At 51.1% G+C, this 27560-nt stretch overlaps 1 protein-coding gene and 1 pseudogene across 1 annotated transcript in view; one reads left to right on the top strand and one right to left on the bottom strand.

The window, feature by feature from the left end:
- BEAN1 (brain expressed associated with NEDD4 1) overlaps positions 1–22648 on the bottom strand; it is a 36364-nt gene extending 13716 nt beyond the window's left edge. The window contains exons 1-2 of the mRNA XM_059382599.1: positions 22430–22648; positions 12658–12764 (exon numbers count right to left, since the gene is read on the bottom strand). Of these exons, the coding sequence (XP_059238582.1) occupies positions 12658–12682 (25 nt within the window). The 5' untranslated portion in view covers positions 12683–12764; positions 22430–22648. The remainder of the gene's footprint in view (positions 1–12657; positions 12765–22429) is intronic.
- LOC132005793 (nuclear envelope phosphatase-regulatory subunit 1-like) lies at positions 481–4715 on the top strand (annotated as a pseudogene).
- Positions 22649–27560: the final 4912 nt, after the last annotated feature.

Here is a 27560-nt window from a genome sequence, read left to right as displayed (position 1 = left end):
TCAGGTCTTAACGGAGGAGTCCAGGTCTGGGGTGGGCTCCAGATCGATGGTGAATCAGTCTGGCAAATCCCACCACAGGAGAACCTTGTGCTTCTGAGGAGTCATGAGAGAGGTGGAGGCTGAGGCAGTGGCCAGACCGTGAAGGGTTTTGAATGTCAAATCAAGAGACTGTCCTCTATCTCCGGGGCAGAGAGGAGACTTGGGTGAAGGAGTGTGGTCACAGTGTTTTAGGAGAGCCCTCTGAGTGCAGACTGGGGGGGGGGCAAAGTGGGGACTCGGGGGTCAGGGAGGAGGCTGCTGCCAGGGTCCACGTGAGCATGGGGCTGGGGTCGGGGAGGCTGAGGACCACGGCCCCGCGCTGTGCAGAGCCGAGTACAGAGCCAGGCTCCGGCAGACACCCTTGGTTGGCAGAAGGCCACTGCAGAGTTCCTTTGCCTCTCTTCTTTGATGTGCTCTGAGCAGGCCTCAAGGAGAGGCCTGATGCTTCCCTACTCGGCAGGTAGGGTCCCAAGGGCCCCTTTGAGGCTGGGGCGGTACCCCGGGCCATGGGCCACTGCTGTGCCAGGCATAAATCTCTGCCTCCAGATTTCTGGTCCAGCTGGGAGCCACAACTGAGTCAGAAGGCTCTATGTGACCCAGGTCTACATGTGGGGCAGGGTCTGGGACCGGCTTCTCTTCTATGCAGATACCTTTGTTACCCTCATTTATAGATAAGGATGCTGGGTCTTGGTGAGCTGAAGATTTGCCCTGGTTTTGTGGCAGATCTGGGATTTGAACCCAGGGTGTCTGACAACTCATCAAATAGTGGCACCAAGCAGGGGAAGAGAGTGGGATGTGGTGGGGGTGGAGGCAGGGGAGCTGGGCTCTGTGTCTGGTTCTATCGCTCATTTGCTGTGTGACCTTCGGCACACTCTGCCCTCTCTGGACCTGCTGGCACTCTGTCCAAAGAGATACCTATTCTCGAATGTTCATCCCTCCAGGGTGGGTGAATGGGTCTGAGAGGGGTCGGGAGGGGGTGGCAGCTGGGTGAGCACAGTGGGTGTGAGGGGAGGCGATAAGATTCAGTCCTGTGTCAGGAGGATGGGGTCAGGGCTGTCTCCAGTCTGGGGAACAGGCAAGGTGGGGAAACTGAGGCAGAAGATCACTACCAAGTCCTTGTTGAGTGTAGTGTGCAGGCAGCTCTACAGTCCCTCTGTCTGTGTACAAGGAAGCGGTCTTTGCAGCCTGAAGCTCCCTGAGGAGCGCTGACAAGGGAAGGGCACCAGGACTGGAGGTGTTGAGCCAATATCTTTAAGCCTGTTGTCCGGCCCACCCCCTCAGAGAGGATGGCTAAAAGGAAAAGGAGGGCCATCAACTCAAATCTGACTGATGGCTCCTGTCACAGGAAAGTCTGAGGACATTTGTCATGGATCCACTTCCCTGGCAAGTCTGGCCTCAGCTGTGTGGTTCTTCCTACACTGCTGAGTGACCTCCAGTGAGGTCACTGGAAGGAATATGGGAAAGAAGATTCAGACGCCATCTTCTCTCTGCTGGATGTTGGCAGGTCCCAGCCTCCTGGCAGGAATATGCAGAGGGGCTGGGGCAGGGGACATGGCAGGGTGGGCTCCCTTGCATGGGCATTTCTGGGTCTCCTCCTTTGCTTTTTAGGGTAGCCTCTCAGCCCATTTGCCGAAACCTGTCCTCTTGCTGCCAAATGTCTGTGATGGAGAGATACAAGAGTGCTGGGGCAGGGTTCAGGGGCATCCACATGGTGGGGCTGGGCTCTTGGAGGACAAACAGAGGAGGGAGGAAGGAACACAGAGAGGTGAGGTCCCAGCAGAGCTCCAGAAAGGAGGAGGTGCTTCTGGGGTGAGGTAGGAGGTCACCTAGATGGCAGCTAGACTTTGGGATAATGGAAGTGAGGAAAAGGCAACTTGGTGTTCAAGATTCTTCTTACAATGGGGATGCCTCTCTATAAGAAGTCAGCTAATGTCATGTCAAGATCTTGAAACGTTTTACTTGGCCATTTGTGGCATCATAAACAGGGTAGATTATAGTGGAGAGGAGGACTGGAATGTGAAGTCATCTACCCTCAATCCTCTATAAATTTACTCAGCCAACCAACCATCCACCCTCCGTGTATTTATTTACCTGGGCATCTACACAGCATTCTCTTGATCATCCATCTATCCATCCATCTGCCCATCCATCCACTCACCAATACTCACTAAGTGCATTTTCCACGTCTGGACATGTGCTAGACACTGGGAACATGGTACAAATCAGACCACAATGAACCTCAAACTGTGGGAAGCAAGAGGTCCTACATAGGTGCCCCAGGGCCAAGAAGAGAAGCTTGGGACATGATGGAGCTCCCTGCTCTCCCTTCACACAGAGTAGCTCTGTTTCCATCTGTTTCACACATTAGGCTTAACAGGGGAGTGCTCCACTGCCTACTAGAAGCTTCTCAACTACTACATTAAAATATAACTGGAAAATCTAAGTGACTACCCACAGGCCTTTCATGACTATAAATACAAGATGAAAGTGGTTTATTCCACTATTAAGATGCCACTTAAATAAACTCACCAAAATGATCTCACATGGACTATCGCTTCTACATATCGAACGAGCTTACTGTCTTGTTATCATTCACTAAACTTTTATCTCTGGTTGGGTGGATAATTTATTCATTGGCTGGGGAAATTCACCGTAACAGTGTCACAAACCACTTTTCCCTATTTCTATGGACTATTTCTATGGAGCAAATGGTGAACTGGGCGACATCCCAGAAGGAAAGCCATGACAGAATTAGGCTTTCCACTTGAACCCACACCAAGCTCTCATTTTCTTGCTAGAATCATCACTGGTCCCGACCTCCTCATTTTCTCTCCTCTTTTGTCAACACCTAAAGTTGGCTCTTACGCTGTTTTCCACAAAGAACATAGGTTTTTATAACACTGGCTGAGTCATGGTCAATGCTCAATGAGTAGGAAGTCATGTAACTGTGTTGGGAAGAAGATGCTGGGGGGCTGGCTTGGCCCACCCATCAGCTGGGGGGATTAGCTCCCACATCCCAGCTTGCATTACGAGACTCAAAATCATGGCTTGGAAAATGACCATTTACTACAACATGGACTTTCCAGGAAGTTCATGAATAATTGATATATAACATGTTAAATTTATGAAAGCTGCAAATTATCCTCAGCTATCCCACCACAACTGGTCCAGGCTCAAGCTATGTACTTGGGCTACAGTATTCTCTTCCTTGAGTTTTGCTTTGGCCTTTTGCTTTCATAGGTTCTGATTCTGGAAAATGTTAGAGGTGATGGGATTTTGTCCCCTGCTCCACAGAGGTTCTCTCAGCTCCTAGAATTTATGAGGCCATCTGGAAAACCACCAGGGCAACAGTGTATTAAAAATAATGTCCCAGAAGTAGACAGGGCTTCTTCTGGAAATGCAAGAATGGTTTAAGACCAGGAAATCTATTAATATGTCATTTCCATAGATAGGATGTGAAAAACTAGATGGGGCAAAGCCCGGCATCTCTTGGCCATGATCTTGGTGATATTAAGTGGTTGTTAGCATCACACTGAACCATGGGGCTCTGGAATTGCTTCTTAGCATTAGTGGTTCATGGAACATGGATTTCTAAAAATGTTATGGGATGTTTGGGAACAGCCTTTTATCCTCTGAACCCCCAAGGTTGCTTTGTAGCCCTTAGTGGTCTTTGGAGCCAAACAGGCACATTATCAGTCCCTTTATTCACAATATTCTGAGAAGGATCAGTCCTCACCTGCCTTCCTTGAGGGGAAAGGCTAGCACTCCTACATAAGTATGGCTTGTCCTAGGCTAAGTAAGACACAGATGGTCCTGGGTTCAAAGCCTGCTTCTTGCCCTCTGCTCTCTTTACCCCTCTGAACCTCTATCACTTACTTCATCTGTAAAATGGAAACAGCAGTCTCGGCTATGAACTAATTAAAGCACAGTGCCTAGCAGGATGCTTGCCACACTGTGTGTGCTCAATATAGGACAACGAAACCTTAAAATCTTAAAGATATCCCTTAGACATTGATCTACATGTGAAAGGCAAATCAGTAAAGCTTCCAGAGGAAAGCACTGGAGAATGTCTTCATGACCGTGGGTTTCTTAAGCAGATACAAAAATTCCATGAAAAAATTGGTAAGTTTGACTATATTAAAATAAAGATCTTTGGTAGGAATTTGGACTTTGAGGTGGGCAGGGGGCCAAGGAACAACACAGGACTCAGATGTGAACAGGGTCGAGGCCAGGGCTAGAGCAAGCAGAAAGTTTTGAAAGACTTTCTTAATATATTCATCACTTGCAACCTGCCCCAGGCCATTGGAGAATGCTGCCCATGGAGGTTCCTGTCTGTACAGGTGCCTGGAAGTAGTTAAAAGATCCCAAGACACTAAAGGGTCCTTCTTCACATCTCTGTGGCACATCCCCTTTTTCACAATTAGTTATTTACCTCTAATGGCTTTTTTTTTTTTGCGGGATACCCCACAGACTAGCGGCACCATCAGTTATGACAGACAGTTCAATGTCAAACAGTATTAACAGAGTATAATACATCTCGTGATGCTACGGGAAAACTAATTTTGCAACCTAGGCCTCGTGTTCAATGCTGGAACCTCAAACAGCCTTTCTTCAAACAAGTGATAAGTAAAAAGCCCCGCAGGATTTCTTTTCGTTTAGAAAAATGCAAGTCTTAGCAGCAGCTGACAGGAAATGTGCGATATTTACCCGGCCTGTCTTTTGATGATGACTCACATGACCGGTGCCTTTGGTGCCTCTGATTACCTATGTTTCAATATTCGTGCAATATTGAAAACTTCCATCCTGCAATGGTTTCTACAGCACAACCATGGTCCTTGGGTGCTGAATCAAACCTACGGACAGACCCTCGTTCTGTGTTTATGGCATGTTTTTGTTTTCTGTTCTCCGTCAAAGCCAGTGCCGAACAAAGGGAGAACACTGTGTGCACCTTTCTCCTCTTACATGTGTCCGTCACCCTGCCATCCCCCTGCCTCTTGTAACAAGACAATGGCGTGGAGCTGAGCCTCTCGTTCTTGTGCACTTCAAAATAAATCCTACTGAGAGAGAAATGCTGGATGTGCTCAGACCGAGCAGGAATGGAGATTGAAATGGTGGGTAAACGTTCATTAAACCCTACCCTGAACTTCTGCCCCGATCGAGGGGACACTGCTCGGTTCAGTGTTTTTACTTAATACTCGATATAATTTATATTTTAAAAGCATTCCAAGAATACTCCACAGGTTTCTGAATATACAAATCCTGTTATAAATTACAAAGTGTCTGAGAATTTGATAGTCATGTTGTTTTAGATAATTGGATTTTACGCTCCGTAGATGGGCCCGTGTGCTGCATCGCACGGCTGTCATTGATCATCTTGCTCCCTCCCGAGGGTGGCATGGGGTTAAGGTGGGGGGTGTGCCCAGGGCTGCGGTTCCCACCGCATAGGGAGTGGTGGTGACACACAGTGCATAGACCACAGCCACGTGTGCTGTAACCACAGTCCTGAAACTGTTGGAACCACTGTCAATATTTTAAAATGTTGGCAGTAACTTATCTCGGAAAAAAAAAAAGGGACATTTTTGAAAAAGTTTAAACTATTTCATTTCATTGAACCAAAAACCTAAAATTTCAAAAATAGCTGGAAACTCTCTAATAAGGCTGCCGTCCAACTTAAGAGGGGTCCACCCTGGCTTTTTGGATTATAAAATTATATTCTCGTTTTTATTGCATCACCCCTAATCCTCACCCTTACCCCCATTTCTGGGGGAGACAAGTGTTATCCAGGGGCTAAAGAGCCTGGGGTATGGGCAGAGGAGAGCTCTGGAATGATGGTCTCTAGCAAGGCCTAACAATCACCTACATGATCACATGGAGTCCAGGTGTGGTCTGGTGGCCTGAGGGAGCAGCCCCTAGAGCTGATGCTTAGGGAGCTGATAGAAGACATGAGAGGAGCAAATAGAGAGGGCTCTGGGAGTTGAAATGTACCTGTGCTCCCAGAGGGGTCCGTGTGGCCAGTGCCCTGGACTTAGATCCAGGAGCCCTGCCTTTGAATCCTGTCTCCTCCTCTGGCAGGTCCCTGGCTATGTGACTTGTCTCTCTTGGAGCCTCTCTCTCCTCTCTGGAAAGCAAGCAGGCCTGCACACGTCTGCAGTGACGTCACAGAGGACAACCAGTTTTCCCCAGTCACCCTAGGCACAGTTTCAGTTGCAGGCAGAGCTGAGTTTAGGGGTCACTAGTCGAGGGTAGCCCTTAGCAGAGAAATGGCTATGTCCTTGCACATTCCTGTTCGCAGGAAAATCCACCCTCTCCTCCCAGTGTACTTGGCTTTGGGATGCCATAGGTGACAACTCTGACAATCGGCAAGATGTCTAGATACAGAAAACACTGTCCCCTCCACCATCCCAAGGCTCAGTTTCTAGAGCTTTCCTGGTTGTGGCAGAAGAGGCTGGACAGTGGTCCAAGAGATGATGATGGTGTCTTGGTCCAGGGGGGCAAGACAGAGCCCGATTTGAAGATGAATCCATTAAATGGAATTGCCAGTGGATGAACTGGAGAGCAGTGACAACTGACAAAGTTCGGGGCCTGAGCCCAAAGAAGGACTGAGCTGTCATTTAGTGAGATGGGGAAGATGATGGGCAGCTTTGATGCGGGACTGTGAGTCAAGATTTCAGGTCTTGACATGTTACATCTGAGATGCTCTAGAGACCCTGAGTGGACATCTGAGGGGCCAATACATCTGAGGGGGGCAGACGGTTGGATATATGAGTCTGGAGCTCAGGGAGAGTCTGAGCTGGGGATGGAAATTTGGGGGCTGTCAGCGTATCTGTGTTCCTTGATGCCAAGAGGCTGGATGACATCACCTGGGATGCTCACTGCTGGGTGTGCGGGGTGGGCAGTGGAATGCAAGAGCCCTGCAGGCTGGGAGCGCTCTGTGGAAGTGGAGGGGGGAGCGGGTACTGCTGCCATGATAGGTTTCCCCCACTATCTGAAAGTAGAGCATTCCCACAAAACCTTGCATAAGCCAAAATGGTGTAAAGTGAAGAAGTGGTGATCAGTAATTCATTTGAAAAAAAGTTCTAGCGTTCTGAGGCCCAAAAAATAACCTCACTTAGGCTTTTCTGATACCTCAGGCTACATCTTGCTAACGGATGTGCAGAATTAACTGGGATAAGGAGATGCTCCCAGACGCAGTTCCAAGCTCTGGTGGCTGGAGGTGGGGATGCTGCCGGGTGTGGTTTTGGGGAAGGAGCTCGGTGGAACTGCTCTTGCTGCCTGGGGTGTGCAGCTGCCTCTGTTACACTGGCTTGCTTTGGAACAAAATGCCGGACCGTCTTCAGTTTTCGTGAAAGCAGAACTGTCTTCTGATTTCTTTTGGTTCGTGAAAAGAGGTACTAATGTAGGTCTTTTGTAAAAGCGAAGTGGTGTAACTCAAACTTTCAAAAAGAAGAGAATACCTAGAGTATTACCACGTTAGGTGTTCAGACTGCGGTGGGCACATTTTTGCCAGGGACTCTAATAGAACACGTGTATTTACAAGTAAGATCAGCGATCCGATGCTGAGCGCCTACCCTAGTCAGACTCTGGTAGACCAGAGAACTCTGAGGACGGGCAGCCAGGACCTTCGTGGGGCATGAAATGCTGCAGAGTGGACCCTCCCTCCAAGGGGTGGACTTGATTCTGTCCTTGTCCTGCTGGCCATCTGCACCTGGAAAGACTCACCTGGGGTATATCCCCGACCTGTCACCTAGACTAGTTTCTCTATGTCCTTGATGCTCAGCTTTTTCATGTGTGGAATGAGCACACTCACCCTTCTCTTGCAGAGCTGCTGCAAGGAAACCATGGGAAGAGATGGCCATATAAGCCCTTGACCTGTGATACCGCCTTGGATCCTTACAGCAGTCCTTTGAGGTATAGCCTTTTATTAATTCCCATTTTACAGATGAGAAAACTGAGACTCAGAGAGTAATGTCTAGCTGAAGTCCCTACTTCTATTCCCTTGCCCACTCCAAAGTGAGACCACAGCAAGGAATGAATGAGGGCCTCACTCCACAGGCCAGTGATCTTCGGGTGGTGTATGCTTGAGTTTTGGAGAGCCTGGGATTGCATGGGGGCCCAGTAGGAGAGCGCTGCTGCTGATTAACCATGTCTGCTCTGGGCACAGGAGAGGCAAATGTTGAGTGTGTCCCATCCTTTGCGTGCCTTGCCCTCAAATCCTTCCTTCTGTTGATAGCTAAGTCTCTGCAGAGATCACTGTTACAATGAGCTGAGCAGAAAACAGTAGTATCTGGTCCAACCCCCAAATTTCCCTCTGGAGTTTCCACGTGTCTCCATTCCCCTGCTCTATCACTAAAGGTGTAGGTAACACTACCCTGTGTGTAGTGAGGAAGGGGTCAAAAGGATGGGACTTTCAAGCTTCTTGAGGATCATCTCAGTGCCTGGCACCAGCTGAGACTCTCCTCATGGAGCATGTTAAATCTGAACATCACATCTGGTATGACATTGCCATTTTACAGAGGAGCGAATTGGAACTTCTAGATGTTATGTAGCTTGCTCCAGATAGCACAGCTGCAAAGTGTCGGCACTGGGTTGTACAGAAACCCAGGCATTGTCTACTGCATAACACTGATTCTCGGGGAGACCCAAGCCCCTCCAAGGGCTCTGCCAGGCTGTATTTCCTGGCAGGCTGTGGGCAGCCTGAGAGCTCAGAAGAGACGAACCCCAGCTGACTTCTCCAGCATCAGTGCATGCTACCTTCCTTGCCTCCTTCTTGCTCTGATAGAGCCTCCGTCTCTCTTGGGTCCCCCAAAGTCCCTCCTCCCCCAGATCTGTCCCCAGCAGCCAGGGGAAGGCGGGCACCCCCATGTCCCAGGGAGCTCCATGGAACGGCCATCTGCCAGTGGCTAAGAAGAGGTTATGAAGCATCTGTTCTTGGAGCCTGGGTTCTGGGGGAATCCTGGGCTACTCTGCCCAGCTGGGGCCAGATGGAGAAGGCTCCCACGCCTCCGGCTTTCTCCTGAGGAGCCAGGCTGGTCCTCCTCCACCTCCCTCAGTGGCTTAAGGCTGGAAAATGGCTCACCGGCCTGGCACTTGCAGGCAGACGACCTGATTTCCCACTTGCAGTGGCTAAAGCCCTCTGGTCTCCTGCTTGCCTATTCTTGCCTCCATCCTCTGCCTTCAGTCTTCTCACCTGTAGAACTTGGGGGAGGGGCTGTCGCTGGGGGGCAGGGATGAGCTGCAGTGCCTGAAAGGTGGGATCGGGCCAGCGCGGGCTGTGCCTGGGAGGAGTTGGCCCCGCCTGCTCTGGTTAAAGCCTGCTTGATTCTCAAGAAGCCAGTGGACAGTCCTGCTTCCCCCGGTGTCTGAAGCTGCCTGGTTTCCAGGCAGACCTCTGCGCTTTGCCCAGCTCTCCCCCTACACTGGCGACCCTTCCTGCTCACTCCTCCCACCTCAGGAGCTCTGACTCCCAGGAGTGGGGTCTTGCTTGGGAAACGCTGGGGCTTGTTTTTCCTTTTGGGAACTGCCCCCCCGCCCTTTCTCAATTGGCAGCGGGGGATGGGTATAGAAACCCAAACGGGAACAAGTTATGGCTCCTACCCTAAGTTTTCCAGGTTTTAATGGGCTTTGGTAGCTTCCTTTGAACTGGGATAGATGATTTTGTGAGCTAAGAAGGGTAAACCGATTCTATTAGATGTCTAAATTCACAGAACAGGAATGGAGGTGTTAAAAAGGAGGGTGTGTGTCCTTGTCAGGGCCCTCCTGGGATTTCTGGTTTCGTTCCTTAGAATGGTCCCATGTCAGGTGTTTGGAGGATGTCTGGAGCTCTGTGATTCCGCATCCCTTCCAGAAAGGGTGTGAGGGTCACTGGTCTGTGAGCTGAGGAGGCTGCCCGCAAGGCGTCTGCTTCATTTTGATTCGTTTACTTGTCCAGCGTTCAGTACACATTTACTGAGGCAGCAATTTCCAGGTTGAATCTGAAACGTATCCCAGATCGGGGCAAAGCCTGAATGGCAATCTAATGACCCACTTTGGAAACCACTGGGTCTCCTTGGGCAGTTTGGCCTGAGGGACTGAGTCAATAGTGGTACCCTAAAGCAATAGAGCAAAACCAAGCCAAGCCAGCTTGGAACGAAGAGCCGTGTCTGAGACAGCTCCTTGTGAGCTGCAGGGGTGCGGGCTGCCCAGGGAAGACAGGCAGCAGAGGACAGAAAGAGGAATCTGGAGGCAGGTAGGAACTGGGGGAGAGAGAGAACCTTGGAAGCTGCTGGCCTAGAAGCTGCAGCTGAAAAGTGGGGTCTGGAGTGTTCGGAGGGGAAGTCCAGGGCAGCGTTCGAGCCCTGGGAACCCCAGTGTCCCAGGGCAGGTGTGGCAAGAATCTATCCTTCCCCACTGCCAAGGGACACCACCGATGGCTCGTCAGAGAACCAGATGCCTGGAGGGCTCCAGTCAGAGAACCCAAAGGAGGAGTCCTCAAGAAAGCTGCCCCGTGAGGAAGAAGGAGAACCAGAAGCTACGGACTGGAGTTAGTGACACAGAAGTGGATGGAGTGTGGGGAGGGGGTGCAGAAGCTAGGCTGAAGTAGGCTGGTGTTGCTGACAGTGGGGAGGGACAGTGAATCCTTCTCAGACATGTTCAGAGAAAAGAGAAGAAGTCAGACTGGAAAACGTGAGAAGAATCTGGCAGAGGAGGAGAGGCGGATGGAGGAAGGGGTGGGTCTGGACAGCCCCACGACCTGTCTAGTGGACTGCCATTGCCAGGGACCACTTCCCCGAAGAAATCTGAGCAGATCCCCACCTATAGGTAGACATAGGCTCAGCTGCTCTTACTGAAGCCAGGGGCAGTGAGGGGCCAAGCGTGCCCATCCGTGCCTCCCTTGCCTTCCCTGGAGCCTCCCAGCAGCCCTGAGCTCCTGGAATGCCCTCGCCTCAGACCACCCCTACGTCTCAGAGAGAGCTGGCTGCCTGAAGCTACAGAGAAAATCTGGCGGCGGAGTCAGGAGCTGCAGCTTCTCCCCCACCTACCGCCTCCAGCTCCTCATTCAGAGTGTTTGACTATACATTTATTCATTCAACAAACATTTACTGAGTGCTCACTGCATGCCAGGCACTGGGCCTATAGGGGAGGGGCAAATGAAGAGATGTGTAGGAACCACTTCGAACAGCCTAGAATATCTGCGGGCACGTCCTCTTATCCTCAGGGAATGGGTATGCAGAGAGCTGTCTTGTGCTGATGGCCTCTCTTTGTGTAGACAGGGCTTCCCAGGGCCCCTTACCAGCCGTTTCCATTTCCAGCGGCTCAACACGATCACCCCGGCCCTCTGGGGGGCAGGGGTCCCTGCATGGCAGCCTTCTCACCTGGCCTGGGACTCGGGCTTCCATTTCCGCAGCAGCAGTAACGACAATAACAAGAACTTACCGAGCTTGTTCTGGCTCCGTCCGGACACCGCTCTGGGGACAGTGAATCCCACCGTCACTGTATTCCCCAGGGCATGCCTGGTGACCATCCCCCTCAGGCAGGGTATACCAGTTTCCTCTACCTGACCATGGCAGCCGTCCCTTGATGTTTAAAGATTTAACGGTGGACGTTTCGACTACTGGGAAGAGAGGACCCCAACTCCAAGATGGGGGACAAGTCACCAGTGGTACATATTCGAATAGACATCCGTGAGTGGGAGTGAGGGATTGGCTAGAGTGAGCCTGGGAGCTGGGAGAGGACAAAGAGATATCATCGGAGGGGGCTAAGGAGGGGTCCTGGATTTCACACAGGCTCGTATTCCTGAGTCATCAAGGAGAAGGCATGTTCTCTCAAACTGTATCAAGTGATGGTGGTTTTGGGGGGGCACAGGGAACATCATGAGAGAAAGCGGGTGGCTGCCATGGGGACAGGTGAAGGGGTCCCCCAGGTGGGTGGGGCTGGCGGAGACTAGGGGAGTAAGCCCAAGGGGGCTGTAGCCTTGATCCCCAGGGGTACACCCGATTAAGCCCATCACTTGGACTTACAGACATCAGGGAGCCATGAGAAGGATGTTATGGGCAAAGTCATCTCAAGGCTTCATTAGATGAAATGAATTAGTAAATGAGGGGCTTCGTGGTAGAGATGCTGCAGGGAGGGATTCCTTAGGACAGTGAACTCTGACGAGGATGTTCTGTGGAGCACCAGTCCTGTGAGACATTCCTTGTGGTCAGTTAAATTTGGGAAGGCCACTGGGCTTTCTCTTTTCTATGGCAGTCTCACAACACACATCACCACATTAAAGGCTCTGAAAAGTCCTGCGGTCACAAAAGCTACTTAACTTGTCTCACTCAGCATTTCCCACATTCATTTGGCCATGGAATTAAAAAAAAAAAACATAAAAGTAATCTCATTAATATCCCTCAGAGGAGCCCCGCCCCACACTTTGGGAAGTGCTGATATGGAGGGACCAGTAAAGGACAGATGTCGCTTGCAAATGTCAGGGGTCTTCTGTGTTGCCCTCCCCAAACCCCTCATAGCACATCAGCCCCTCATCAGACCCTTGGAGCCCTATGGCCAAACATCTAGAAGCATTCTCTGCAACCCTGTCTCCAATCCCAGCCCTTGCCTGGCCCCGGGACACACGGAGAATGTGGGAAGGAGACTTACAGGGACAGGGGCGTTTGAAGGACATGTAATCCTTGGAACAGAATAGCGGAGCCAGCCTGCCGACTTGTTGAGTCCCGACTTAGAGTAAAGAAGGACCTGCCGGTCACCTGTAGAGACACAAACAAGCAGATGTTGGGGGAACGCCCACACAGCACCCCCCGATCCCCAAGATACACATGTCCGTTGGCTGTGCACCTCTGGGGAAAAGGTGGGGACTTTGACAGCATATGCCCAGTCTGGGCATGGGTGGGGGTTGCTGAGGGAGCTCTGGGCTGCAGAGTGTGGGGGTTCTGGGGCAGAGGTGGGGTAAAAGCATGTGGGGATCTCAGTGATGGGTGGAGAGGGGAAATCTTATCTGGGTGGATCCTTGAACAGGCATGAGAGATTCCCTGGAGTTCTCCTGTCTCTTGAACCTGTGAGAAGCCACTGCCTGAGACAACTACAAGGGACCATGGCATTCTGAGCATCTTATAACTGGAAGGACCCTTAAAGACCAGCCCAAGGCCCTCCTATCACAGAAGGGGAACAGACCTGGAAAGGGTGAGGAACAAGTTCAAGGTCCCAGAGCTGGCTTTGGAAGGGTGATTAGAGTTGCTTAACTGAAACCTTATTATTATTATTATTATTATTATTATTATTATTATTACTGTTATCCCAACAGTAATGGGATAACTTTAAGGGGATGATGCTCTTTTCATTCTCATTTTATAAATAAGGAAGTTGAGGCTCAGAGAGAGGTAATGTAGCTTGTCTAAGGTCACACAGCTTCTAATTACAGGCTGGGACTAGACCCCAGGTCTGTTTGACTCCAAAGCCCCCATTGTCAGCCTTAGAAGGCACCTAATAAATGCCAAGAGAATGCAAATGTCTCTTTCCCCAAATCCCCGGTCCCCATGTCAGCCTGGTGTGATACTGGAAAGCCCATGCAGCAAGAGAGCACCCATGTGTGAGAGAGGAAACATTTTTAAAAAGTAACGTAACCTTCCATGCTGCTAAAGGTCTGAGTTGGTTCAGTCTCTTCTGAGCTCCAAGTGACATAAAGCTGTATGAACAGCAGGGGGATACGATTCTTATTTTCTAGGGACTGTGGTCACTAGACTTGCAGAAACCAAACTGCACCTCTGGGGATTGCTGAGCAGGGACTCTGAATATGGAGCTCAGTGGGCTCTTGGTGGGGGAGCGGGGGGGGGGGAGCTTGTAGCCAGAAGCTAACAGGCAGAGAGCCTGGCCCCTCTAGGTCCCCAGGAGGCAGCTGACCTCCCTGGTCCTGGGGATGACACTGTGGACAGAACTTCTGTGTAAGAGGCAGGTCCAGAGGTTCCCATCCTTGTCTCTTACAGAGATCCTTTTTATTATCTACCTTTTTCCCCTCCAAATGGGAGCCACGTTTTGATGGAGACCATTGGCCAAATTGCACTGATGAATAATTTTTTTTTTCCTATTTAGTCAATGAACCAAGGACTTACCTTTGGAGAGGCTGAGCTCAGAAGTCCAGTCCCCAGGTTGGTATCAACTCTGCCACTCCGGGGAGTGTGACTTTGGGCAAAGCACTTCACCTCTCTAAGCTGTGGTGTCCTCAGGGGGAAAGCAGGGTAAGGCCCTTTGCCAAGTTCGAGGATGAAAGGTATGTACTTCATGTTCATTCTGATGTCTGAGGGGGTGGGAGGGAGGGAGGGAGCCATTGCTGCTGCTGACCCTGAAATCCCTCTTTCCAGATGGCTCCTTCCAGCTCAGCCTTCTGGGTGTGAACCCCGGGCTGATCTGATGCCCACTCCCAGTCCCCACAGAAACCAACAAGAGTTTTGATGGGGGAAGTGAGGGTAGGATGTGATCTCCCGAGGCCTGGTAGAGAAGTCTCTCTGGTGTGGCAGGCTGCTTGGGGAGCTGTGATTTCACACCAGAAAATTCATGAAGAATCTCAGGGCTTGGGATCTACACTTTCTAAAAACACACGTGTGTACATGGGTCTGTGTTCGTGTTTGTGGGTGCGCCCATGTGCACTGCAGCCATGTATGTGTCTGGAGGGGGACTTAAGTGGGCTGACAGGTCATCTCTTGTGCTGCTTCCAGAGAGGTCTTTCTTAAAGGTGAAATGGATCATGTCACTTTCTTTCATAACTCCCTGGTATCTTTAGGTGAATCACCTGACTTCTACCATGATCTCCATAGCCCTGGGACTCTGCTCACCTCTCTGGGGAACTGGCATAATATGGATGCTTATTAAAAATATGCTGAATGTATACTTCCTGTAGGGCCACACTGGTGCTATGTGGGGGGGTGCTGACCACCCCCTAAACTCCAAGTGGTTGTCCCCAAGGTCTTGCTTCTCCTAGAGGCCCCCTGTACCCTCTCCTCTTTCCTTCCCCTGGACCCTGTGACTCTTAGATGAAGGCTGAGGCTGTGGAGATGGGGGGTGAGGAAGTGGGAGATGGGCTGCTTAGGGCAGGGTGCGCCAAGAATCCTCGCATTGCACATTTTGCGGTCAGTCTGGGTGTTTGGTGGACAACGTGTATGTTTCCCAATGGCTCAGGAGGCTGGCAAGGGACTGGGTCAGGTAGACATTTCTGTATATGGAAGCCTTCTGGGCACTCGAGCTTTCAGGTGTGACCTACACTCACCAAACAGCTGCACACGCCAGGTAATAGGATCAACATTCCTGTCACATGTCCCCTGATGTGGGTAGCATCATTTTCATTTTTCAGATGAGAAAACTGAGGCTCAGTGACTTGGCCCACCCGAGTTCACAGAGAGCAGATGGAGGAAGACCTGTGGAGGGTGGGGTCCTGTCCCCCAGTGTTCCCCAGTTACACCAGGGACACACCACAGAGATCTGACACCCTTGGTGTTCTGGCTGGCCAGCTTTCTGGACCTTCCCTGGCCTTTTATACCTCCAGGCTATTCCCTCTCCCTTGCATGTCCTGCCCTTCCTCTCTACCTGGCATACTCCCATTAGCTTTCGACATTCAGCTCAAGACACCTCTTCAGTGAAGTCCTCTGTGACTGCTGTAGATGGAATAGTCGCTTTGGCTGTCCACAGCACCTGGATATCCCTCCAGGACAGCTCTTCTTCTAACTTGTTCTAGATTATTCGTTTCTTGTGTGGGTATGCAGGACAAGTGTGGCCTCTGGGAATTCACTTGGGGCTGGGCATTGAGGGGACATTCCAAAGTATGAGGAATCTAGAAAAATCTCCCTTGGTCTGATGTCATCATCAGACTGCAGTGTTGAGGCTGCCTTGTAATGATGCTCAGCTTCCTGAGGAGAAGGACGCCCATGTAAGGAACTTACATGGTTCATGACATCGTGGGTGACAATGATGCTGACGTTAGCTAGGGTACCATTCCCTGCATCATGTAACCCAATCTGTACCTCATACACATCTTCTTGCTGCATTCTCCCAGGATCTCTGGCTTACATCAGTTTATTCAAATATTTACCAAGCTCCAAGAGCGTGTCACACAAAACCCTTGGAAAACAAAAGGAGGGGCTTTGGGCGAGGGGTCCTAAAATGGCAATCTCGGCCTCACAGTGTTCTCCTCCCCTCCCCCAATTGTGGATTTCAACATGCGGACCTACAGGAAAACCATTTCATGGTAGCATCAGATCCTCTGCTTGGGTGGAGCTTGGGTTGGGGTCATCGAGACAAAGGAGATGGATGTCAGGTGTCTGTGTGCGCAAGTGCCCACCCTGCTCTCCCCACATGTGACCAGAGCGGCAGTGAGGACACAGCAGGGTGGGGGTGGTGGATGGCCAGGTCTGGCACAGATGGGCTGAGATTGTGTTTTGCTGGGCGACGAGTTCCGAAGCGGGGACTGCGGGAGTGGGGGGTTGGGATTGGACCCACTCTCAGGTCACGTCTCCCCCTGCCCGCCTGTCTCGGAGCCCGGCATCCGAGGCGAGGCGCGTTCCTGTCTGTGACTCATCTGCGACAGTATTGTCTGGCTAGGAATCGGGAGGGCGGGCGGCGGCGGCACTCCAGGCTCTGAAGTGGCTTAATGGTGTGCGGCAAGTCCACGTCACTCCCATTCCGCCTCACGTCCCCGCTCCCAGAATACCTCGTCTGGGGCCCACTGCGACACTCAGACCTGGGCAAATGCGTATGTGGCAGAGGGGGGGCGGCGCCGCGCCCCTGGCGGGCAGAGCCTGGCTGGCGGAGCAGAGCTGGCGCAGACAGTGTGCAGAGGCGGCACGGCGCATGCGCGGCAGTCGGACCCGGGAGGGTTGTGCCGCACCGCGGTAGACAGCGGACAGCGAGGGGCCGCAGGAGTGGGCTGGCCTGTGGAGGAGGCCACGTGACGCGGTGACGCCGCTGCGGCGCCCGCTCTACCGCAGTCACGTGTCGTCGGCCCAGGGGATCGCAAAACAAACCCCCCATTTTGCAGATGTCAACACTGAGATTCAGAGACAGGGAGGAGGGGGCTGGGTGAGATAATGAGCTCCCGGCCCCAAGACTGCCCTTTGGAAGATTTTAAGCAAGGGGACCACAGGGTCTCCTATCAGGGAGGTCTCCCTGGGCTCCGTGGAGAGGGGCGGACCAGGGGTGGAAGGAAGGTGGCAGGGGAGCAGGGAGGCTGTGGCAGGAGATGATGGGTCTAAATGAAGGCAACACGCAATGGAAAAAAGAGTGAGAGGTTCGATGGGGATAGAGAAGTGAAGGAAACACTGGCTATACCTGTCCTCACCGAGCTTCTTGCTAGCAGAGGAGACACACACGTAATGGTGGGGTTTGTTAGATAACGGGGAAGGACAGAGGCAGTGTGGAGGTGGAGACTGAGCATTTAGGGATAGTGGCTTCAGAAGACCTTGGTGAGGGGGTGACCTGTGAGTGAAGAATGGAGGAAGGGAGCTTTAGGAAGGGATAGATAGGTGCCTATCTCGGAAAGGAAGAGTTCAGGTAAAGGGAACAGACAAGTGTAAAGACCCCTGGGCAGGAGCATACTGGGTAGGGCACGCTGTGTATGGAACAGTGAAGAAGCAGGACAGATAGATCAGATACAGAGGGTGAGGAAGAGGGAGCAGTTAGAGATGGTTCCCTGTGTCTGCTTGGGTGACTGGGGGATGGTAGAGAAATGGAGAACCTTCCAGAGATGGGTGATGTGGAGACTATAGGTATAGATAGCCCAGATGACTACTGGTTCTTTTTGTTCCTCCCACAGTAAATTCTCAGGAACTACTGGCTGAGTGAATGAATGAATGAATGAATGAAGTCATCTCGCAGGGGTTCCATGAAGCTGTGGGTGCATCTGTCATTGCCCAGAGCTAGAAAGTCAGGGATTTTGGACTTTGGTGAGACACACTAATCTTAAAAGTGTTGTAGGTACCTTATCAGGCAGGGGGCTAACTCCAGGGGCTGCAGGTAGAGGTCCCCAGGTGGCAGAAACCTTTCTTCTCTGCAGGAAGGTCTTTATGTGAGGCTGGGACCCAGCTGGTGTCTTCCCCAGTTGAAAAGAACCTTCCTTGGCAAATAGCCTTCTATAGGATCAACTGCCACCTCCTTCCTCACTGCCACCAAGGCTCAACCTCTAAGGCTTGATTTACTGTCTAACTGCATAAACCAGTCCATCTACCAACTGGCAAATAGGTCTCACCAGGTGGGTACAGAAGCCTGATTTAAGGCTCAGGAAACACCACAAAGAGGACATGGGGGTACAACCCCACTGTCCAATAAAAGGACAAGCTAAGCAAATTATAATGGAATAATATATAGCCATGGAATCATATTTTTAAAGGCATTTTAATAACATAGGTAAAGACTTTCAGTATAATGTTGAGGGGAAAAAAAAAAACCTAGGTTAGATATTTTTCTTTTAAAAGCAGGTTATAGAACTCTGCATACAACATGATCCTTATTCTGTAAAAGAAAAAAAAAAACCTTAGAGAAAATATTCATACATAGAAAAGGATTAGAAAGGAAATGGATGAAAATATTCATAGTCATTGTGCTCTGTGGGCAAGAGTGGGGTTAAGGAGGATTTCTGTGTTTTACATTTTTTATGATTTTCCCAATTTTCTACAATGAACATGCATTACTTTTATAATCTGAAAAATCATTAAAATGAAAATTTGAAAAAACCCTTCATGCTAACAAAGAGTAATTAAGTGAATAATTCAGTGATAGTTAACTCATTGAAAAATTTTAAAGCTAACTTAATTGCCTTTGAACATGCCATTTGTTATTGTAAAGATTTACAAAAATAACTTGTCTTTGAACTTACTGATAAGGAGCTTTATTAAAATGTTAGGAAAATAATTCCATTGTTTTTAACCTTCATCAAAATTTCCCTGGCACTTGAGCAAGTCTTATTTGCCAAATTTTTGAGGGAATGGTTTCTGTCATGAACCTTAATGTTTTATTTTCAGGCAAGCTATATACTTGGCAAAAATAATAACTGTAGACCTTATGTTTGTAAAACACTTCATAATTTGCAAAGCATACTAAGTGCTGGGTACTATTCTAGGCTCTGCATATAGGCGATATCATGAACAAAATGAGTAAAAGTCCCTGTCTTTGGGGGAGTTTATATTGATGAGGGCAGACAATAAGCAAATGAATATGATATAGAGATGTTGGGGTGATAAGTGCTATACAAGATGGAGAGAAGAGGTATAGGAAATGGGGTGCTCTTTTAAAATCAGTTTGATTACTGTTTGAATAGTGAAGGTGTTTCTAAAAATTCTCTAGCCCATAGACAAGTGACATAGAGGTATAAAGTGATTGAAGATATTCCTGGAGGAAGCATTCCAATAACTGATTACACATCATCTAAGATACAATGTGCTAATTATCAATTTTATGAACTCATAAAATTATGATGAGTCATAGGGATGTTTTAAGTATTCTATACCTGGCAAAGTTAGATAGTTCTTAACCTTCCTAAGCCTCAGTGTTCTCCTCTATAAAATGGGGACAATTTCAGTACCTAAAGCAGACTGTTGTCAGAATTCAAAGAGAAATGCTTGGAAAACCACATGTGTTCAATGTATTTTCATAATGCAGACATGGCAAGGCCACCTGGAGAGGTCTGTTTGACATTGCCTGACATTTCTTATCTACTCTTCTAGACTCACAACTGTACTGGGAGGTGTGTAATATTCTGACTTTCAAGAGGACATTGAGGCTCTGAGAGGTAAATCTGCCCAGAATCATATCCTATAAACCCAGGTGGTTGGATCCAAGTAGCCATGCTCTCAGCCACAGCTCTATTTTGTGCTCACTTGCCAAAGGGGCTCCTTCATGGCCTCAGTTTCTACTTTTAGGAGGCTGAGACAAAATTGAGATCTTCCTGGCCCTTACTCTGTGCTCTGAGTACTTCCAAGCCAAAGGCTTCAGGTAAAAGGCCAGAATGTGTCTGATTATTACCAAAGACTGAAGGTAATGCCAATATCCCCATCACATTCCCTATGGGCTGTGTCCCAGAAACTTATATGGACCAGGAGACATAAACCTCCTAATTAGTTCCTGATTAATTCCTTTGGGAAGAAGAGTGAGGATTATGGAAGATGTGACATCCTAGTGGGTGAATGGAGGGGGAAGTACAGATGAAGAAGAGGAGAAAGGAGGTCTTTGTGTAGAAGGAGCCCTGAGGAGGCAACCCACTCTGGCTGCCTCCCCAAGTCCCCACCAGGCAACATGTAGACAGACTCAGCCCTCCCCTGCCCTGTTCTGGGCAGCTGTGCCACAGGTGGTCAGGACTAGCATGGGTGTCCACAAGATGGATCTCTGTTTTCTTCCCAGCAGTGCTCCTGCCATCTACACCCTTCCAGAGATCCCAGCACCCTCCCCTAGGTGCTGGGTCTCGCCTGCTCTGGCTCTGAGTCTGAGGCCCCCACTGCACAGACAGGCAGATCTCTTCCTGGGAACCTTCCAGCTCTGAGAGGTTCTAACCTCTTGGTCAGCTACTGGCTCCATTTCCTCCCAAGGTTCATCATTTCTGGTGTCTCCCGGCTTAGGGGCCTGGATGAATACAACATGGTCAGCAAGAAAACAGGGTTGGAACCCTCCAGAACTCCTCTTGTCTCCTCCTCCTGGTGATAGCTCCCCCTGCTGCTTTCTGCTGCCTGTTGAAGCCATCGCAACTGGAACGTCCAAGCCACCTGATAGGCTATGGCTCCTCAGGGAAAGCAGCCCTCCCCACCCCCACCCCCACCCCCAAACTGCGGAGTGGCGACAGGTCTGCAGAATTCTCTTGCATAGATTGTGAGAAATGCGTAAGAAGCCCTCCGCCAGGGCAGCAGACATCAGCCAAGGGCAAAAGGAAAAGTCAGTCAGATACAGTCTTTTCCATTCTGGATGGAGAATGGAATTCTACTCCCCAGGCAGTAGAAAGCCTGGGGAAGAGGGGATGTTTGAGAAAGGGCAGACCCTAAGTTTTGAATCACAATTAGACGTCATCAAGGCCTTGGGGGATTCAGAGGCCTCCTTGAAGGGGGCTTGGTGAGGGTCGTGTCCCCACCTCTTCAGGGGAACTCACTCTGCCTCCGCATCTACCAATGCTGGAAACTTCATAAAATGACACCTGTAGCCAACCTGAATTGAATCTTGGCTGTGTGCCAAGCACCATGGTAGCACTCCCCCCCCACACCAGCATAATTTCATTTAATCCTTTCAACACACGTTCCCCATGTTTCAGATGGGGAAACTAAGGCTCAAGAGAGGTTAAGCGTCTTGTCTAAGGTCACCACAGCTAAGAAGTCAATCAAGCCCATCCTGCGGTACCAAAGCCCTTAAACATTCTCCTCACAACAGAATCTTGCCTACTTGTCAGTGGAGGAAATTGAGGCACAGGGAGGTGAAGTCAGAGTGTTTGAGGAGGGAGCCTTGACCGGCATCCTCAAGACAGGTGCCGGTGGGACTGCGTGGATCAAGACCCAAGATCAAACTCCTGGAACCCCTGCCTCTCACACCTGTCACTTGTGCCTTCGCCTTCCCTGCCACCCCCACTGACACTGGTGTGGGATCAAGAGGGCAGCTATGGGTCTTCTGCGCATCAGCCTCCATACCGCGGAGCCGATGGAGGGAGGCAGGGTGGAGGGGGAGGAAGGGCTGCGCGAGTCAGCCGGGGGTGGGGTGGGCACTACTGAGCCTCCGAGGGCGCCTGGGGAGAGGCGGCTATGCCGCTTGGCACTACGCAGCCAGCCAGAGCAGCGGCCTCGGACCCGGCCTCGGGTCCCGCTTACCACGCAAGGGAAAGTCTGCCCCAAAGCGAGAGAAGGTGCGGCGGGGACGCCCCCCTCTCCCACCGTTGGTGCGGAGATAAGCCAGCTCCGCAGGCACCGAAGCGGGGGTACGGCGCGTGTGACCCACCCGTCGGAGGGTCAAACTTCTGGCTCAAGGGTGGGGGTGGGTTGTAGCTTAGAACTCCACAAAGCCGGAGCCCCCTCCCTCTTCCACCCGGGCCGAAAGTGCGTCTTAGTTTCCCCTTCTTAGGTGGGTTGTTCAGGGGTCCCGAAACCGAGGGCGCGGGACCGGGAAGGCTGCCTTATGCCCCCCACACCGGGTGGACGCTCTGGGAGACCTGCCCTTCCCCGTGGCCCGAGGGCGTGCTCATGGGCAGCCTTGGCCCGGCCAGGAGTGCGGGGGTCGGGGGCGGGAGTCTGGGGATCCCGTTCGGAGCGCGCTGCGGCTCGGCTTCGGACAGCCCGTCGGCCCTCCCGGCGCGCCAAGGCTAGGCGCGGAGCGCCCCGGGTGTGTGCGTGCGCCGGGGCCGCCGCAGAGCTCGGGGGAGGGGACCGGGACCCCTCCCCAGCACCGCCCCCGGCCCAACGCCCCTTACTCGGCTTAGCCGCCTTGCTTCGCGCCGCGAGCCGCAGTGCCGGCTCCAGCTTCGGCTCCAGCTGGGGTTCCCGCTCTGGCTCCGGCTCCGGCTCCAGCTCTGGCTCCGGCTCCGGCTCTGGCTCCCGCTCCCACTCGCGCTTCTGCTCCTGCTCTGGTTCCCGCTCGGATGCCTCTGCGCTCTGGCTCGGGCTCGAGCTCGGGCTCGGGCTCGGGCTCGGGCTCGAGCTCGGGCGTCGCGGGGGGCGCGCCGCTCCGCCTCGGCCTGCTGGCGCGCAGGGGCGGGGCGGGGCGGGCGAGGCGGGGCCGGGCCGAGCGGACTTGCTGCCCGCGATCCCCAGTAGAGGCGGCGGCGGCTCCTCAGCCCCAGTCCCAGCCCTGCCGCAGCCCCGCCCGCCTGCCCGTCGGCCCTGCGCCTCCGCCCAAGCCACAGACGTCCGCTCCCCGGCCCCCTAGGAGGCGCGCCTCCCCGGCTTCAGCAGCGCTATGTGGTGGCTTCGAGGCTTCAGCAGCTCTGGGCCGTCGCCGGGGTCATCCCTGAGATGGGGGGACGTAGGAGGGGGAGGGTCGAGCCGCGCCCCTCTGCGCCCAGCCAGCCCGACACCCACACAACAACAGGCGCGGCGGGGAGGCCCAGAGATGTGGGGTGCCCAGCGCGCCAGACGGACAGGCATGTGTAGAGAATGACGTACAGACTGGCGGGAGCAGAGAGGGACAGACACACAGACACGTCCAGAGAAGGGTAGACAACGATATGTGCAGGGAAGGACAGCCAGGCAGTTTGGTCAGAGGCAAAACTGGGCAATTGGGAGGGTGGGGAACTCTGTCGTGGCCACTGGGAGGGGCAGCCTAGGCTGGCAGGGCCTCCGCTCCCAGTTGCCAGCAGGTGAGTTCTGGGGCGTGTTGGGATGTCAGCTAGGCCAGGCTGAAGCCTTCCTCTCCTGACCGGTCAACTTGCCCGTTTCCTTCACCCCTTGCTGCACCTCGTGCCCTCTGCACCCTCTCCCCTGCAAACCCCAGGCGCAGAGCTTGACTGCTGCAGATGCACCTGTCCTACACTCTACTTTTGGGGCCTTGGACAAGTCCAGCTTATTCCGCAGGCTTCCCTTACTTCATTACCATAGAGCTCGGTGTATTAACCTCCTGCTACCTTGTGGTGCTCTCCAGTTATTTTTGTCTCCCCTACTTGACTGGGAAGGAAACCCTTGGGGTCCTACACTGAGCCTGCCCTCTAAATTTGATGAGTGCCTTGATGAAATACTTCACTGATAACTCTTTCCTAACTCCCACTTGTTTGATGGAGGCTAGAAGTGGGTCTCAAAAAGAAAACAAAGAGCTATACACGTTTATGATGAACTTGGAGAAGTGGAGGAGCCAGGCATGGGATGGCTCCAAAGAGAAGTAAGCGCCACTCTGGGTACTGTGCGCAGGTGGGGACAGAGTAGCTCTGAGGGGGGAAGACAAACCTCACTCCCAGTTCTGCCACTCATTGCGTCTTGGGTATCCCTAGGGGGTGGGGGTGCGGAGACACCTGTATGATCCAGGGCTTTGAAATGTGAGGACAATTCCCAGCCTTCTTTGGTAATTGTTCAGTCTGAGCTCTGCCTACTCTTCTGCCTCCCCTAACCCCCCAAAATTAGAGGGTGGGACCTAGACTGGAGATTCCAGCTCCATTTGGGGCTATTATGGGACATATGTGCTATGGGGGGGGGCAGGACCAGAATAAAGGGAAACATCTTTGAGAGTCCTAAGAAAGGGGAACTGAGAGTCCCTTTGTCTAACCGTATGCATTTATTTTATGGCTGAATAAGTAAAGGACTGGAGAAAGGAGGGGACTGGCTGGGGCCGGAGAGCTAGGATTGGAGGATCTAGGATTCCCAGGCCAGGGCTGTGCCTACTGCAGAACACCAGTAATGGTGACCTTGACCTCCCTGAGCAGACACCTTGTAAGCGATCCTTGCAGGATGAATATTCTGGTGGTTAGTGGTTATACCTATAAGCTGTCCAGTTTGTCAAGACTGTGTGTATATGTTTTTTGGGATAGCACTTTGAGAACTTGTGGAAGGCTCTAACCCTTAAGAGTTCATCTAGGGAAATGAACTCCACCATTGCTTTGAACATTAGTGATCTGATAAATTTGGGAGCTCAGAACCAATTTCCACTGGGCCTAGACGTGTTGAGTCTAGCTTTGGGGAGTTGAACTGTGTCCATTTACCTAGCTATCTGTCCATCCACAAATACATGTTAGTGTGGGGCACTTGTGAAACATCAGAAGGCAAAAGAAGGACATAGAAAGTGGTCACTGTTACTATTGAGGTTTCTTATTCTTTCCTTGTCATGGTAGAACTCTACACGTGTCCTTAAGTGAGCTTGCTCAATGTCTTTCTTATCCAGCATCACACTTTAATGGCTGCCTAGCATTGCATCAGATGGTTGTACTCTACCTTATTTAGCTAATCCTCTATCGCTGGGTACTTTGTCTGTTTCTAGTTTTTCACATGTCGAGACAGCACAGCGATGAACATTCTCGTGGATAAGTTTGAGCGTGTCTGTGATTATTCCTTATTTCAATGGTTATATCCATAGATTCTTGAGGCTTTCCTCTAGATGGGGTCAGACTTGCAGGAGGGGCATCTCCGGGACACCAAGGAAGCACAGTGGTAGTTAGGGGCTGTTTGACTGATAGCAGGGTGGAGGCAGGGTAAGGAGGCTGGAGGAGGAAACTTCCAGAGGCCACACAGTGATAGTGAGGTACCCTGAGAGTCCTTAAGTGCCAGGCCATGGGGATTTGCCCTAGAGTGTGTTCTGTATCACTGCTGTCATTCATCCATCAGCTTTTCAAAGCCTTTTCCTCTTTCCCTCTTGTTCTTGTCAAGGTTTTCTCTTGACTGATGGAAAGATGAAGGAAGGGGCCTGGGTCGTTGCTCCCTCAGGGGCGGGGGCTGGGAGCAGGGCTTTTCTAGGGCCCAGGAGCTGGCAAGCTCTGGTGCAGGTGCTGTGGTGCAGAGCTATCTTCTGGAGCTGCTCTCTGCTGAGAGCTTGGAGGAGTCTGTACTGTAGCCCCACTTTACAGATGAGGAAACTGAGGGTTCTGAATTCAAGTGACTTTCCAGAGTTCCACATCCCAAACCCAGTGAGATGCTGAAGCAGTTTAAAATAGGCCAAAAAAGATTACCAGGTATCTTTTATTATTTTTTTACATATATATATATATATATATATATTTTTTTTTTTAACCAGGTATCTTTCAAATTAAATATTAGGCATTGCCTCACCAGTGGTTGTCTGTTTCTGTGGGAATTTGTGCCTTTCATGGTCTGAAGTATATTCCTGTTTCATCATTTGAAGAAAGCTGATTGAAATGCAGAGTATTTCTGGCTACTGAGAAGCACATGAATATTTTCAGGTGGGGTCAATTGTGGGGTCAATTGATATCTTAGCGGTGGCCTAAAAGCTATACACGTGGCTGTCTTTGGATTCATCTTTGAATTATAGTATAACATCTTATTCGTTCCCTCACTGATTAATGCGTTCAAGTCTTTGATGAGCGTTCATTTATATTTGTATAACAGTCATGATTTTATCCTTTAAAAAAATGTATCCTTTATCTGTAGTGAGCTTGGAATTGTATCCAGATGGGTCTTACACCAGTGCTTTGTCCTTAATTGGAGGCACCAGGGCCTTGGGCTTCATAAGAGAGGGAAATCAGTGTAGGCTGGGGCAATCCTAGGGAGCTTTCTGGAAAAGAGACTTTCAAAGAGGGAAAAGGATTTATAGAGGAAGGTTTTCCAGGATGGAGGGCAGGGCCTGGGATCAGAAAGGAGTAAGAAGTCTGGTCTCTGGGTTTGTAAGCTCTTCTGGGGATTTAATAAGGCTTGAACACCCTTTCTCCTGGCTGGAGGGGCTGGGGTAGGCTGTCCCTTTCTGTCTCCCCTTAGGAAGAAAGTCATCCTTCTGGGCCCCTGAGAGAGGTCACCAGGTGCTGACGTATAAAAGGCAGCTCCCCCTCTGGGCCACCTCCTCCTCATTCTGGGCCTGCTTGAAGATTTGTCTTCAAGGTAGAGCTTACTTCGGGGTAAACTGGCTGAGGAGTGAGCAGGGTCTGCATACAGACCTTTCTGCTGCAGCTCGCAGCCCCATCACGACGTGCCTTCACGGAGACCAGCCCCTCTGTTAGCCACACTGCATGCATGATTTCATTTCATTCCAATGTTCTGTAGAGGGGGAAAATATCTTCTTATTTTTCAAGCACAGCAAAGAGGTTTATGGAGGTCAAGTAACTTGCTCAATGTCACATAACTCATTAGGGGTAGAACTCAGATTTGCTCCCTAGCCTGTCTGTCCCAAAACAAGTACAGCCAAAATAATCATGGTCTCTCCTTTGTAGGGCTCACTGCCTAGAGATGGTGACCGACATGAACCACTGAATCCCAGAGACAGATGTAAAGTTGCAGTGATGGGACATGCCACAAGGAACCATGAGAGAGTGTTACAGGAGGTAAGACCTTGTGAGGGTGTGGGATGAGGCAGGAGAAATGGGCAGAGGTCAGGATTACTTTTGATCCTAAGAGTAATGGAAGGCATTCGAATGACTTGAACAATACTGGAGGAGTGGTGGTGGCAAAACCAGACTTGCATTTTGAAATGCCAGCTTTATTGGCAGTGTGGAGGTTGTTGCAAGGGAGGGGGTCAAGACAGAATGGAGGTGGGACAGCTGGAGACATGGTGATCACCCTGGCCCAGGAGAGAAGTGACCCTGGAGTGGCCCTGGAGATGGAGGGAGATGGACCAGCTGGCAAGAGTTGCCAGAGGTAAAATCAACAGGACTTGGTGATGTCTTGAGTATAGGGGTTGAGGGAGTAGATAGAGTCAAGGATCATCCCCGGATTTCTAGTTGTACAGCTGGGTGGTGGTGGTGCCAGTCACTGAGGAGCAGAATACTGGAAGTTTGGGGAAGACGAACACGCATTTGATTTTATATATGTTTATTTCAAGAGTTGTTGGCAGGCGGCGGAACTCTGAGAAGAGTCTAGGCCACAAAGACAACCCAAGGACTGAACCCTAGGCTTAGACATGCAGGCTTGAAATTGATCGACACATCCATCCCTTGGCTCACTCATGTCTCCATCTTC

Source organism: Mustela nigripes, chromosome 17 (genome assembly GCF_022355385.1).
Source record: "Mustela nigripes isolate SB6536 chromosome 17, MUSNIG.SB6536, whole genome shotgun sequence".
NCBI classification, from domain to species: domain Eukaryota; kingdom Metazoa; phylum Chordata; class Mammalia; order Carnivora; family Mustelidae; genus Mustela; species Mustela nigripes.
The sequence above is the reverse complement of the archived record's forward strand: the minus strand, read 5'-3'. Positions and strand labels throughout refer to the sequence as shown.